Consider the following 12341-nt stretch of genomic DNA (forward strand, 5'->3'; position numbering starts at 1 on the left):
GTTGGCCAGGGAAGCAGAAAAATGTAGTCTTCAGGGAGTCCTCATTTCAGCAATATCTTTTTGACCTTCTGCTGAATCTAACTTACCAACTTAATGTCTTTATCTAAAGTTTTGAAGATGGATAAAAACTTTCAAGCACCAGTGACTCATTAAATGCATGATTTATTTATTTAATTTCTGCTATTGTTGATAAAGAGCCAGTAAATGAGTTGTTGAGGTCTTGGGGGAAAATGAGAACATGATTCTGAAATATATATATATATATATATACATACATATGTGTATATATATATACATACATATGTGTGTATACATACATATGTATATATATATATATATATACACACATATGTATGTATATATATCAGAGTTGGATTCTGGTACTTCCCCAAGTGGTGTCCTTGCCCAACTGGCAGGATAGGTTTTCTGGAACATTTTGCTGTTGATCTGTTGGTGACATCAGACCTCTGTAAATGGTGTGGGAGATGCTGTTTCCGCCACATGAGGATTTGATGGCAGAATCAACACAACCTGTGAAATCAATCAGAATGGTGCAGGTGAGTGAGTCAAACAAGTAGCCATATCATCATCAGATCCTACTCTCTCTTCTCTGGATTCGATCTCTAGATCAACTTGGTGGGGCTTCTCTGGCATTCTGGAGATCAGACTGGATCTTGGAAAAATATGCATTGATAGCTCTTGGCATGAGATGCTGACAGTGACCCTGTAAGTGGATGATGCTGCCCAGAAAGTGGAGTAAACCAAGGTGTTAAGGGAAATTTAGTGCTCTTCTTCCAAATTAGGTTCTTTATGTATGATGGCAACAACACACCCAAATCCTGATTTGCTGGCCATGACTCAATCATTTCAAAAACTACGCCGACTCAGAATGGAAGGAATCATCAGGAAACGGAGGAAAATGCTGGTCTTTCTTCCACAAACTCAGTGTGAAATTGTGTGGGGGTGTAGGGGTGCGGGATGGGATGGAACCGGGAAGAGACGAAACTTAGGCATCACATGCCTCAAAGACCTTGCTCCTCCGGATCCACACCAAGAGAATTGTGGGAGCAGCATTTCCAGCTCTGGAACTCCAGGGGCAGAAGGGAGCTCAGGTCTAGACATTACGACACTAAAGCATTTGCTCCCTTGTGCAAATGCTTTGGTCAATGAAAATAAGACGCTTCACCTAATGAAATTGCAGTCATTACGAATTGCTGAAAACCCTAACTTCTAGGGCCTTGACATGCAGACGTCCACTAATAGAGTTAGTCCATCTCTCTTCTGTGGGGCAGGAGATGTGGTGAAGCATGGAAACCCCAAAAGAAAGTAAAAAGGCACAAAATGGGGGAGAAGAGCAAGAGAGAAATAATCTCTCCAAGTGATTACTGTCTTATGATTTGCCTTTGGGTAATCAAATTAATGAGCAGCTCCTGGCATTTTAATTCAGTTCATGGAAGGGATCCTTCTCCTTTTCTTCCTGGTGCCTCTTGGTCTTTTCTCTCTCTCTTCCCATGTACCAATCCTCTCTCTACGTGATGTTCTTTCTGCTCAGTGGCCAGGAAGATCTGCTGCCAGTCTCAGGGTAAGAGATGGGCAGATGTGTGCACATTGGTAGAAAAGTTTGAAAGCCTGACTTTCTGCAGTAGCCCAGGGAAGGTTGCTATGATAGGGGTAATGGGTCGAAACCTGGCACTCTCTGGGGTCCTCTCCATTGTGAAGTACTCTCTGATCTGGACTAAGAGAGGAGGCCCTTTGTGGGAGCGAGGATGGAGGAAATGAGCTTTTCTTTATTCACTGTGGTAGGCAAGATGCTAAGATGACACCCAGTGACCCATGCCCTCGTGTGACTCCCTCTCCTTGTGTATGGGTGGGACCTGTGTATAATGGGATGTCACTCCTGTGAGTAGGTAACCAATCAGTTGACTTTGAGTTTATCAAAGAGGATATTACTCTTTGAACATTTTGCCAAAGAAGACATACAGATAGCCCGTAGGAAAAGACGCTTAATGTCACTAAGTATCAGGAGAATGCAAGTCAAAACCACAATGAGATATCACCTAAAAACCTGTCAGAATGGCTAGAATGAAAAACGACAGGAATTAAGTGTTGACAAGGATGTGGAGAAAGGAGAACCCTTGTACGCTGTTGGTGGGAACGTAAATCGGTGCAGCCACTGTGGAAAATAGTATGGTGGTTCCTCAAAAAATTAAACATAGAACTACCATATCATCCGGTAATTCCACTATTGGGTATTTACCCAGAGAACACGAAAACACGAATTTGTAAAGGTATGTGTTTACTGCAACATTATTTGCAATAGCCAAGACACAGAAGCAACCCAAGCGTCCACTGATAAATAAAAGGATAAACAAGATGGGTACGTATGTGTATATGGATGGAACACAGCTCAGCCATAAGAAAAGGATGCTGTCCTGCCATTTGCAGCAACACGGATGGTTACGCGAAGTGAAATAAGGCAGAGAAAGACAAAGACCATACGATTTCCCTTCCACGTGGAATCTAAAACACAACACAAAACCAGATTCTTAAACACAGAGAACAAACTTGTAGTTGCCAGAGGGGAGGAGGGTGGGAAGACGGGCAAAATAGACAAAGGGGATTAAGGGGTACCAACTTCCAGTTATAAAATAAATCAGTCATGAAGATGCAGAGTTAGGGAATATATCCATTATATTGTAAGAACCTTGTATGGTAACAGATGGTGACCACACTTCCTGTGGTGGGCACTGAGTAATGAATAGAACTGTCAAATCACTAAGCTGTACATCTGAAACTAACATAACACTGTATGTTAATTATACACCAGGGGTACCTGGGGGGCTCAGTCAGTTAAGCATCCAACTCTTGATTTCGGCTCAGGTCATGATCTCAAGGTTCGTGGGTTTGAGCCCTGCATTGGGCTCTTAGTTGACAGTGGGGAGCCTACTTGGGATATTCTCTCTCTCTCTCTCTCTCTCTCTCCTTCTCTCTGCTTCTCCCCCACTTGCTCTGTCTCTCTCAAAATAAATTAACTTAAAAAAAAAACTAAAAAAAATTATTCTTCAATTAAAAGAAGGACATTATTCTGGATAGACTTGACCTTATCATGTGAACTTTTTAAAAGGAACTGAAGGCATCAGAGGTTTTCACTCTCTTGCTGGCCTCAAAGTGGCCGTGAGTTGTGAGTTCCACCGCTGAGAGGAAATAAACTGTGTCATGGGAGCATGGAAGAGGACAGGAGGGGTCTGCTGAGACTGCAGCCCTAGCCCGCTTGTTGACTACAGGCTTGTCAGACCCAGAGCAGGGGGGCCAGCTGAGGTGTGCCCAGGCTCGTCACCCATGGAACCTGAGAAGTAATAAATGTGTGCTGTTTAAGCCTCTACGTTTCTGTAATGTATTACACAGCAACAGGAAACTAATACAGACAGCTTCAAGGGAAGCCTAATACTCACCCCGCCAGGATGACAACAGGTGACTTTGCATCCAAAGACAGATAGGGTCAGAGCAACGAAGAATTCTAGCACGGTTAAAAGGAGCGCCACAGCATCCAGACTCTAGGAACAAATGCATAGCCAAGAACCGTGAGGAACAGAGATGACAAGTTTAAAACACTGACCATCTGGGGTACCTGAGCGCCTCAGTTGGTTAAGCGTCAGACTCTTGGTTTTGGCTCAGGTCATGATTTCACAGTTTGTAGGTTCGAGCCCAGCATCAGACTTGGCACTGACAGTGTGGAGCCTGCTTGGGATTCTCTCTCTCTCCCCCTTTATCTCTGCCCTCCCTAGCTCGCACGCACTCTCTCTCTCTCTCAAAATAAATAAATAAACTTAAAGAAAAGAAAATAAATCAAGCGCTGACCATCTGATTACAATGCCAAAAGAGAAGCACTGGCCTGAGGTCAGAAAAAATGGCTCCTAATTGCAGCCATACCCTTGGCCAATTCTTGGCCTGTTGAGTACCACTCATGCTTCCAGTGTTTCCATTAATAAAATAATCACTTTTCCCTACACTCTACCTTCCACTGCTATTGTAGGTATAGAATGTGAAAACTATTTAAAGGGGCGGGGGAGGGGTTAGGGGCATAAAGATAACTTAGTTCTTTCAAGCACCAGAAGTTCCATAGAGTTGACACAACAGTATCATCTCCTGTCTTGGTAGTTATAGGCAGAGTCATAATTGTGGACAGAATATCAATAGACCAAAGAGGTCCACATCTTCATCTCCAGAAACTCTGGAGATGTCTCGTTACATAGCCAAGCAGAATTAACTTTGCAGATGAAATGAAGGTTGGTTATTAATTGACCTTGAGATGGAGGGATTATTCTGAGATTATCTGGGTGGGCCCCAAATAGTTAGAGAATCCTTCTAAGTGGAAGTGGGAGGTGAAAGAGTCAAAGTCCAAGAGACATTTGAAGATGCTGCACTGCTGGCTTCGAAGATAGGATTTGACCACAAGCCACAGAATGTAGGCAGCCTTGAGCAGCCAGCAAAGGCAAGGAAACAGATTCTCCCTCGCAGCTTCCAGAGAGGAATGTAGTCTTGCCAGCACTTTGATTTTCACCCAGTGAGAATCATTCCAAACTTCTGACTTCCAGAATTGTATGATGGTAAATTTATGTTGTCTCAGGTCACTAAATTGGCAGTAGTTTGTTACAGCGACAAGAAGAAACTAACCTAACAATGAACACCCAGTTAGTCAGTCTGTGACCCATCTCCCCAGAGAACTGGCTTTGGGCTTATCTTCAGCCAATACATATGGTCAGATTTGAGAAACACTAGGTAGTCCTCTTACTACCCTAAAAATCTGAATTGGATGCCTGGAATTCTTTGCTCTAAATATTCTTTTTCTCTCCATGGATAGGGATCGTACCTATCTTCTTGTGGAAAAGTCAATAGACCCAAGAGTCCAGACACAGTGACACAGTGTGACACAGACGCAGCTGAGCCTTGAGAATATTTGCATTTGTCATTTCCTTATCTATTTACTCATCTCTTCAACATATTGTAGCCTCTATGTTTCAGGAATTGTCATAGGCACAGAAGACAGAACAGCAAATAAATAGACGATTTCCCTAACCTCGAGGATGCTACAATCTGGTAGGGTAGACCAGGAATTGACAAACTTTCTACAAGGGGCCAGCTAACACATATTTTAGGTTTTACAGCCCATAAGGTCTCTGTCACAAATACTCAATTCTCCTGTTATAGTACAAAAGCAGCCATAGATAATATGCAATCAAATGGATGTGGCTATGTTCCAATAAAACTTTATATTCAAAAAAAGAGTCAGGCTGGACTTCCAACAAAAAGTAGCTAAAATATATATAATACATGAGTCTGAGCCATATAAAGCCGCTGTCTTTCTAGATCAAGCAGAGTTGATCATTGGCAATTTCATACTGTTCTGCCTAATGACTCCAGATAGTGTGTGCTCTACTCTTTCCTACAAAGAGCTCACTTTTTCACTCTTCTTACAATCACATTCAAAAGTAAGCCCTTGGGCCCTCATCAACCTCTAGCTGCTTTCCAATGTTTATTTCTTTTAAAAACATTTTTTAATGTTTATTTATTTTGAGAGAGAGAGGATCCCCCAAGCAGTCTCTGCACTGTCAGAACAGAGCCTGACACGGCGTTCAAACTCACGAACTGTGAGATCATGACCTGAGCTGAAATCAAGAGTCAGATGTTTGGGGCGCCTGGGTGGCTCAGTCGGTTGGGCGTCCGACTTCGGCTCAGGTCATGATCTCACAGCCCGTGAGTTCAAGCCCCGCATCAGGCTCTGGGCTGACAGCTCAGAGCCTGGAGCCTGCCTTGGATTCTGTGTCTCCCTCTCTCTCTGACCCTCCCCTCTTCATGCTCCATCTCTCTCTGTCTCAAAAATAAACATTAAAAAAAAAATTAAAAAAAAAAAGAGTCAGATGTTTGACCGACTGAGCCACCCAGGAGCTCTGTGCTCTCCAGTATTTCTATATTTTCCTCCAAGGAGCTTCCTACTGGTTGGAGCCTGGTCCCCTTCTTTCATCTCCCAGAGTGCCATCTGTAGGACCCACCATAAAATATGGGCTCACAGGTCTGTGGAATGACTGTGCAGGTGCCCCGGTAAGAACAGACCAGATACTTCAGATTCCAGGAACCCTTATGGATTTGCTCTGCTGTAAAGCCAGGCAGAAAAAGTGTTCACGCAATAGGGATACGTGACAGCCTCTAGGAGAAGGTGATTGAGAAGAAGGTGGAACCAGCTACTTTATTTATAGGGCCTCTTGTTCAAAAATTATTAAGAACTTTACGACGGCAACAGTAGAGCAGTAAACCAGGTGTATCACTCTTCTAACTGGTAAGCCCCCTGTGCCTGCGCGGGTCCCACACCCAGGCAGCCAGCCCCGCGCAGCTGGTCCATTCCAGATTTTGTCCTCGTCTACTGTGCCCTTGTAGACCTCAAGTGGAGAGAACTGCAGAAACTGGAAGTAGGCTTCTTCTTCAGGAGGAGGAGAGAGGACACTTGAATATAAATACAAACAGGGGCATCAGAGGCAAGAAGGCACAGAATCTCATCTTGCCCTTGTCAACTTCTCACCATCTGATCTTAGGGGGGAAGCATCTAAGTTCTCGGAAGAAACCCTCTGATTCTGAGGAAGCGGCAGGAAATAAACTTGCGCTACATAAGAGCCGTTAGAAATCTTAAGAGGAGTAGAAATTAGTTTAGCAGAGACACTCAAGAGATTATTTTGGTGTGACTGGATGGCACTCAGGATATATCTAGGACTAGAGGAGGCAGTGCAACTGATCTGCATTCGGGATAAGTTCGGAAGAATGCGGAGGTTCCACGTGTGGGTGAAGACAAGGGTCAGTGAGGGAGAGATGAGGCAGCACAGTGAAAGGCCGGAAGGTCTCATGCAGGAGAGACAAAAGGAATTCAGTGGTCCTGAGAATGGATACTAGACCTAAAAAATTTTTTTTTAAGTTTATTTATTTATTGAGAGAGAGAGAGAGAAAGGCAGAGGGATAGAGACAGAGACAGAGATAGAGACAGAGATAGAGATAGAGGGGGGGAGAGAGAGAGAGAGAGAAAGAGAGAGAGAGAGAGAGAGAGAGAGAGAGAGAGAGAGAGAGAGAGAGAGATTGAGAATATCCCAAGCAGGCTCTGCACGGTCAGCCTGGAGCCCCACACCGCGCTTGAGCTCCCAAACTGCATGATCATGACCTGAGCAGAAATCAAGATCTGGACGCTTAATTGATTGAGCCACCCAGGTGCCCCTAGACTTTTTAATAATAAAGATTCTATTGCATTTTGGTCACAGCTGTGCCACAATAGCGCCCCCCTCCCCGTGCTTACCCAGTGGCCCACAGCTTCACAACCCGCACACTCTGGTGGAAGCCGCAAATTGGAGAACAGAGCCATTACGATAATACCTAAGTGAGGGCAGGTGTTACAGCCAAGTAGTGAAATACAGAGTGGAAATTGAGAATTTGCCAGGAGTGGGATATTGAGGCTCAAAGGGCTTCATCTTTCAAGAGCATCCAGAGAGGTGGGGAGGGGTACTAGGTCATTCACCACTCATTGGATAATGTTCAAGACAATTTTACTCTATTATTAGAGAACCAGGTAACTCCATCAGGGAGCCCTGGGGACACAGAGGGATTGACATCTGGGCTCCCTTTTTACAGTGGATTGCAGAATTGGTGATTTCGAATTAAACAGAAAGGAACAACAACAACAAAAAGATGAGATGTGGGCCTGCCTTCTGAATAAAAGATGGCCCTATTCTTCAGTCATTTCCAATTTCCCAAAGTGAGTCATTTATCAGTTAGGGAATACAGTGTGGTACTTTTGCCAGGGCCAGGGCTCCTGTGCCTGGCTTCCCCTACAGTATCGCAGGAAGAGAGGAAGTGCTCACCATTAAAATGGCCATGGCCATGGAACAACTCTCCAACCTCTGATAAAAGATGCAGGCAGAGACACCTGCTCGTAAGTCTTCCAAGGAGGAGATAGCGAAGGGGACCCCTACTCCGGCCAAGACAGAACTGAAGATGTTTAATCCTAGGCTAGTTTGAATCTAGAAAGAAAGGAAAATCAAGTCAACAATCCAACAGTATCCACGGTGGTGTTTCCATTAGCCACGTTGCACACATCACTTCTTGCCCGCCCCCCACCCCCGCCGCCCCCCCCCGCACCGGTCCCCCTTCTCTATCTTGATGACTGGACTGTCTCCTCACTTGTTTCTTCCCTGAAACACAAGCCCTTTCAGGTTGTCTCCTGCCCAAACACAAATATGATTCTGTTGTTCCCAAGCTTGAATCCTTCAGACAACCCCTAGGCCCAGGAGATAAACTCTTTTTCACATGCCAGCTGGACAGATCTGTCTGCGCCCAACTCCCACGGCCGTCTAGGTCAGGTGCCTGGCTGCACATTCTTTTCCAGATGCTGCTTGCCTCTGACGCCTCTGCGCTTTCTGTGGACGACCTCCCTCTGCTCTGCATTCCTTTTTCTACATTCTCTTCTCTTGGTGAAGTTGTGGAAGCTTCTTAGAACAACCAAACTTCTCCAAGAAAGCATGAGAGGCTTAATGTGGCTGTAGCGTGAGGGAGATTTTAACAGTTACAGCTGGACAAGATGCTAGGGAGACAGACCGAGGTCAGATTTGGAAAAACCATACAGATCATGCTCCATCGTCTGATCTTTATCCTTTGAGCAAAGAAACTCAAATATGGTCTCTAGCCAGCAAAAACATTGGTTGAGATCTAGGCCTTTGCCTTTTACTGGCTTTGTGAAAGGCATATTGGCATGAGAGTTATGTTTGAAATTTGTTTTTCCTTACTGAACAGACTTAACGTGAATTCCTTCCCCTACCAACCAAAAGAAAATCCTCTCTGTACACAGTCAGAATACACATTTTAATCAATAAGTCAATAAATATTTTGCCACACCAGCACGTGGTGCCACTGTTATGGGCTGAGTCTCAAGGTGCAGGCTCTGTTTGACGGGTCCCATTTTGACATTCCTTTTTAGGAATTCTCTTTATTTTCATAAAGAGTTTCTCAGCAACTGCCTTCCCATATCAGAAATTTTATGATCAGCCATTTTTTTATTATAATTTCTGGAAGACCAATGCAGCTATGTAAAACTTATAATCTCTCTTGATTTTTAAAAAACAAACAAACTCTATTTTCTACTCGGGCAGAATACATACTTGGTTAATCCCTCTTTTGGAACAAAAACACACACACAAACAAATGAAGAAAGGAAATATTACTCACCAGACCTTTTGTAGTTCTAATTCCTGCTACAACTGACAAGGACCCTGAAATAATAAACTAGTAACAAGAGAAAAAAAATGCAGTTAAAAAACCTTTAAACAAAAATTTGAAATCCCAACTTACTAACACTTACCCCTAACTGGGATAAATATGTTAAACAGACCAATTATATTGGAAGAAACACCAGAGATTGCAAATAAGTCTCCTCTTTTCCCAGAAACAACAGAGAAATTTTACCAGATGGATTCACCGGAGAGTTTATCAAGGCTTTCAAAAAAAGTGTCTCTGCAATGGTATTTAAACTGAGGGCCTTGAAACATAGTGAAAGTTTCTAAATTCCTGACATGAAGGAACCCTAATATGGTACCAGAACTTAATGAAATATTATAAAAGAAGAGAAACTAAAGTTTCTGTCTTAAAATATGACTATTAAAAGTTGTAAATAAAATAGTAGCAAAGAAAGTTTTTCAATTACATATTAGATGTTGATTATATTATTCCGTGGGGCTCCATCATTCGGGTAATTATTTTCCACATAGCTAAAACAGCTGGAATCAAGTTGATTAGACCTGCTGTCTTAAACTATTTGACTGTTGAATTTCTGGGTTTGCTTTCCAAATTTGATTTCAGGAGTTTCAAAAATTGTATCTTAAACGTTTTTTTTTTTTTAATGTTTATTTATTTTTGAGAGAGAGAGAGAGAGAGAGGGAGAGAGCAGGGGAGGGGCAGAGAGAGAGGGAGACACAGAATCTGAAGCAGGCTCCAGGCTCTGAGCTGTCAGCACAGAGCCCAACGCGGGGCTTGAACTCACGACCGTGAGATCATGACCTGAGCCAAAGTCACAGGCTTAACCGACTGAGCCACCTAGGTGCTCCAAAAAATTGTATCTTAATACCAGAAAAAAGACTGATCTAATGAAACAGTTTGGTAGATTTCTTCAAACATTTCTCAGTACCAAGACATGGAAATGGTTAGGGTAAACTAAGTCACTTCTGGAAAAAAAAAAAAAGCAGGGAGAATCATCCATCATATTATATGAGATGCATCATGACTATGTGGGGTATTCTTTCAAATGTCCAGATTTTTTAATATTGCATATTATTACAATTTACAAACACAGATTTGAGGAGAAAATTCACATGCTAATTGTTATTTATGTTTACAACGTGAAGACATTTTATATCATTCAACATTCTTATTGACTTAACCATTATTTATAAAACATGAAGAGCTTCATTTGCTGTAACATGATGGAACATTTGTCTCTAATATTAGACGTCTTTATCATGCTAACAGGGAAACACTAGGGCCATCTCTATGAGAGTCAAAATCAAGATAACGATGTAGATGGTTATGTATTACTCTCCTTAGTATATTAACCAAAATAACTACATAAGAGAGATATTTGAGGAGAATGTTTACAATTACTGTTAGTTAAATATGAATATGTTATACTGCAGACCTCCAAGAGTATCAATTAAAAACAACTATAAATGCTAGGAAAATTCGTTAAGGCACATGGGAAGAACATTATAAACAGAAATTATACACAAATATGCATGTATTTGTGTGTTTAAAGATAAAATTTAATAAGAGAACCTCATTTAGCATAGCAAAAATATATGAAGTTTCTGAGAGAAAAAAACTTAACAAGGAATGTGAACAATACAGATGAGTAAAACTTAACAGTGTTCCAAAAACCCACCAAAGTCTACTGGGTTTCTTGTTGTGAAATAATCAGTGCTTTCAGTGTTTAATCTATTCTGGTTTGGGTCTTTTGCTACATGCTGCTGTGATATCCTGATACATATTAAATATTTAATCTGCCTGGCTCTACGAGTCTTATGTTAGTATTCCTACCCGAAATATGAGAAAATGCAGTCAAAAGAAGATTAGATATCTTTTTCAAAGTTAGAGAACTACAAAATAGGGTTAGGATATAATTCCAAAGCTCAGGATGTTAGCAACTATGTTATGCTGTCTCCAACTATATCAAAAGGTACTCTACTCACCATCACTGGCCTCCCAATTATGTACACGTCCAGCCCTGAAACAGAATGTGTGTCAGAAAGTGGCAATATGGCGCTCATCTTTATTATTTGCAGGCTGAGGTTCGTCATGGCAATCAGGATCTGCACGACCTAGAAATGATGAAGCAAGTAAAAACTGATTAGCTACCACTCCCTTTCCAACCACTAGGTCACCCCTCTTCTCCGTCTTCTGAAACAGTCAGACGGTCATGATATTTCCCTGTCACTTTGCTTTCCTATAAAAAACTACGGATATGTTAATTCACTCAAGTAGTTTCTGGGGATGTCTATCCCAGTTGCCTCGGTCATTTTCAAGGTAAAAAGAATGTACCAGGACCTACCCAGAGGTGCTTTACTGACCCCCGGGGCTGCTAGTCCACCATAGCTGTTGATCTCCTTTACGTACTACACTCTCAGACGGCAGTGACCCAGGAATCAGGAAACAATTAAAAATTATTCGAGCAAGGGAAAATAATGTGAAGGAAGGAGTGTACAGGAGAAGAAAAAGAGAAGTGCAACGTGATACTTTCTCGGTGTCTAGGGCCTAAGGACACGACTGAGTCCAGGGCTCTAAAAATCAAAGTGCTGGAGTACAGTCATCCCACGGCATAAAAAGGATCCAAAGTGTGTTGTGATGACTCTGTCCCCTTGGTTTAAAGCTGGGGCTAGAGATAAACCCCTGTACTCACTGTCCTTCCACCTGCACTAACCTGTCTTTCCTTAAACTCTCCATTTCTTTTAGGCACACCGCCCCGCCCCCAGACTCCAGACAGAAATGCAGAGGGAGCTGAAGAATTTTCATCCTCTGAGGAGCAGGTTAAGAAAATTCCCCAGAGATAGTAACAATGTGGGGCAATCACCTATCAGGAAGACGTGCTGGGTGGACACCAGCTGGCGGACATGTGGCCTTTTTTTTTTTTTTGCTGCCTCTCTCCGCTGAAGCTAAAGTTATCACAGATGACGCACCACCCTAGAATCCATCCCAAGCCACTATATTCTAAATACAACTAAATTAGAAGCAAGATATAACAGAATATCATATCATTTTTGAGTGAT

General features: G+C 42.5%; 1 protein-coding gene across 1 annotated transcript in view; it reads right to left on the bottom strand.

Moving 5' to 3' along the window:
- Nucleotides 1-307: 307 nt before the first annotated feature.
- LOC102963138 (membrane-spanning 4-domains subfamily A member 4A-like) overlaps nt 308-12341 on the bottom strand; it is a 75051-nt gene continuing 63017 nt past the window's right edge. Inside the window, exons 4-8 of the mRNA XM_042958558.1 lie at nt 11268-11396; nt 9256-9312; nt 7896-8054; nt 3453-3554; nt 308-531 (exon numbers count right to left, since the gene is read on the bottom strand). Of these exons, the coding sequence (XP_042814492.1) occupies nt 460-531; nt 3453-3554; nt 7896-8054; nt 9256-9312; nt 11268-11396 (519 nt within the window). The 3' untranslated portion in view covers nt 308-459. The remainder of the gene's footprint in view (nt 532-3452; nt 3555-7895; nt 8055-9255; nt 9313-11267; nt 11397-12341) is intronic.

This window comes from Panthera tigris, chromosome D1 (assembly GCF_018350195.1).
Source record: "Panthera tigris isolate Pti1 chromosome D1, P.tigris_Pti1_mat1.1, whole genome shotgun sequence".
Lineage (NCBI taxonomy): Eukaryota > Metazoa > Chordata > Mammalia > Carnivora > Felidae > Panthera > Panthera tigris.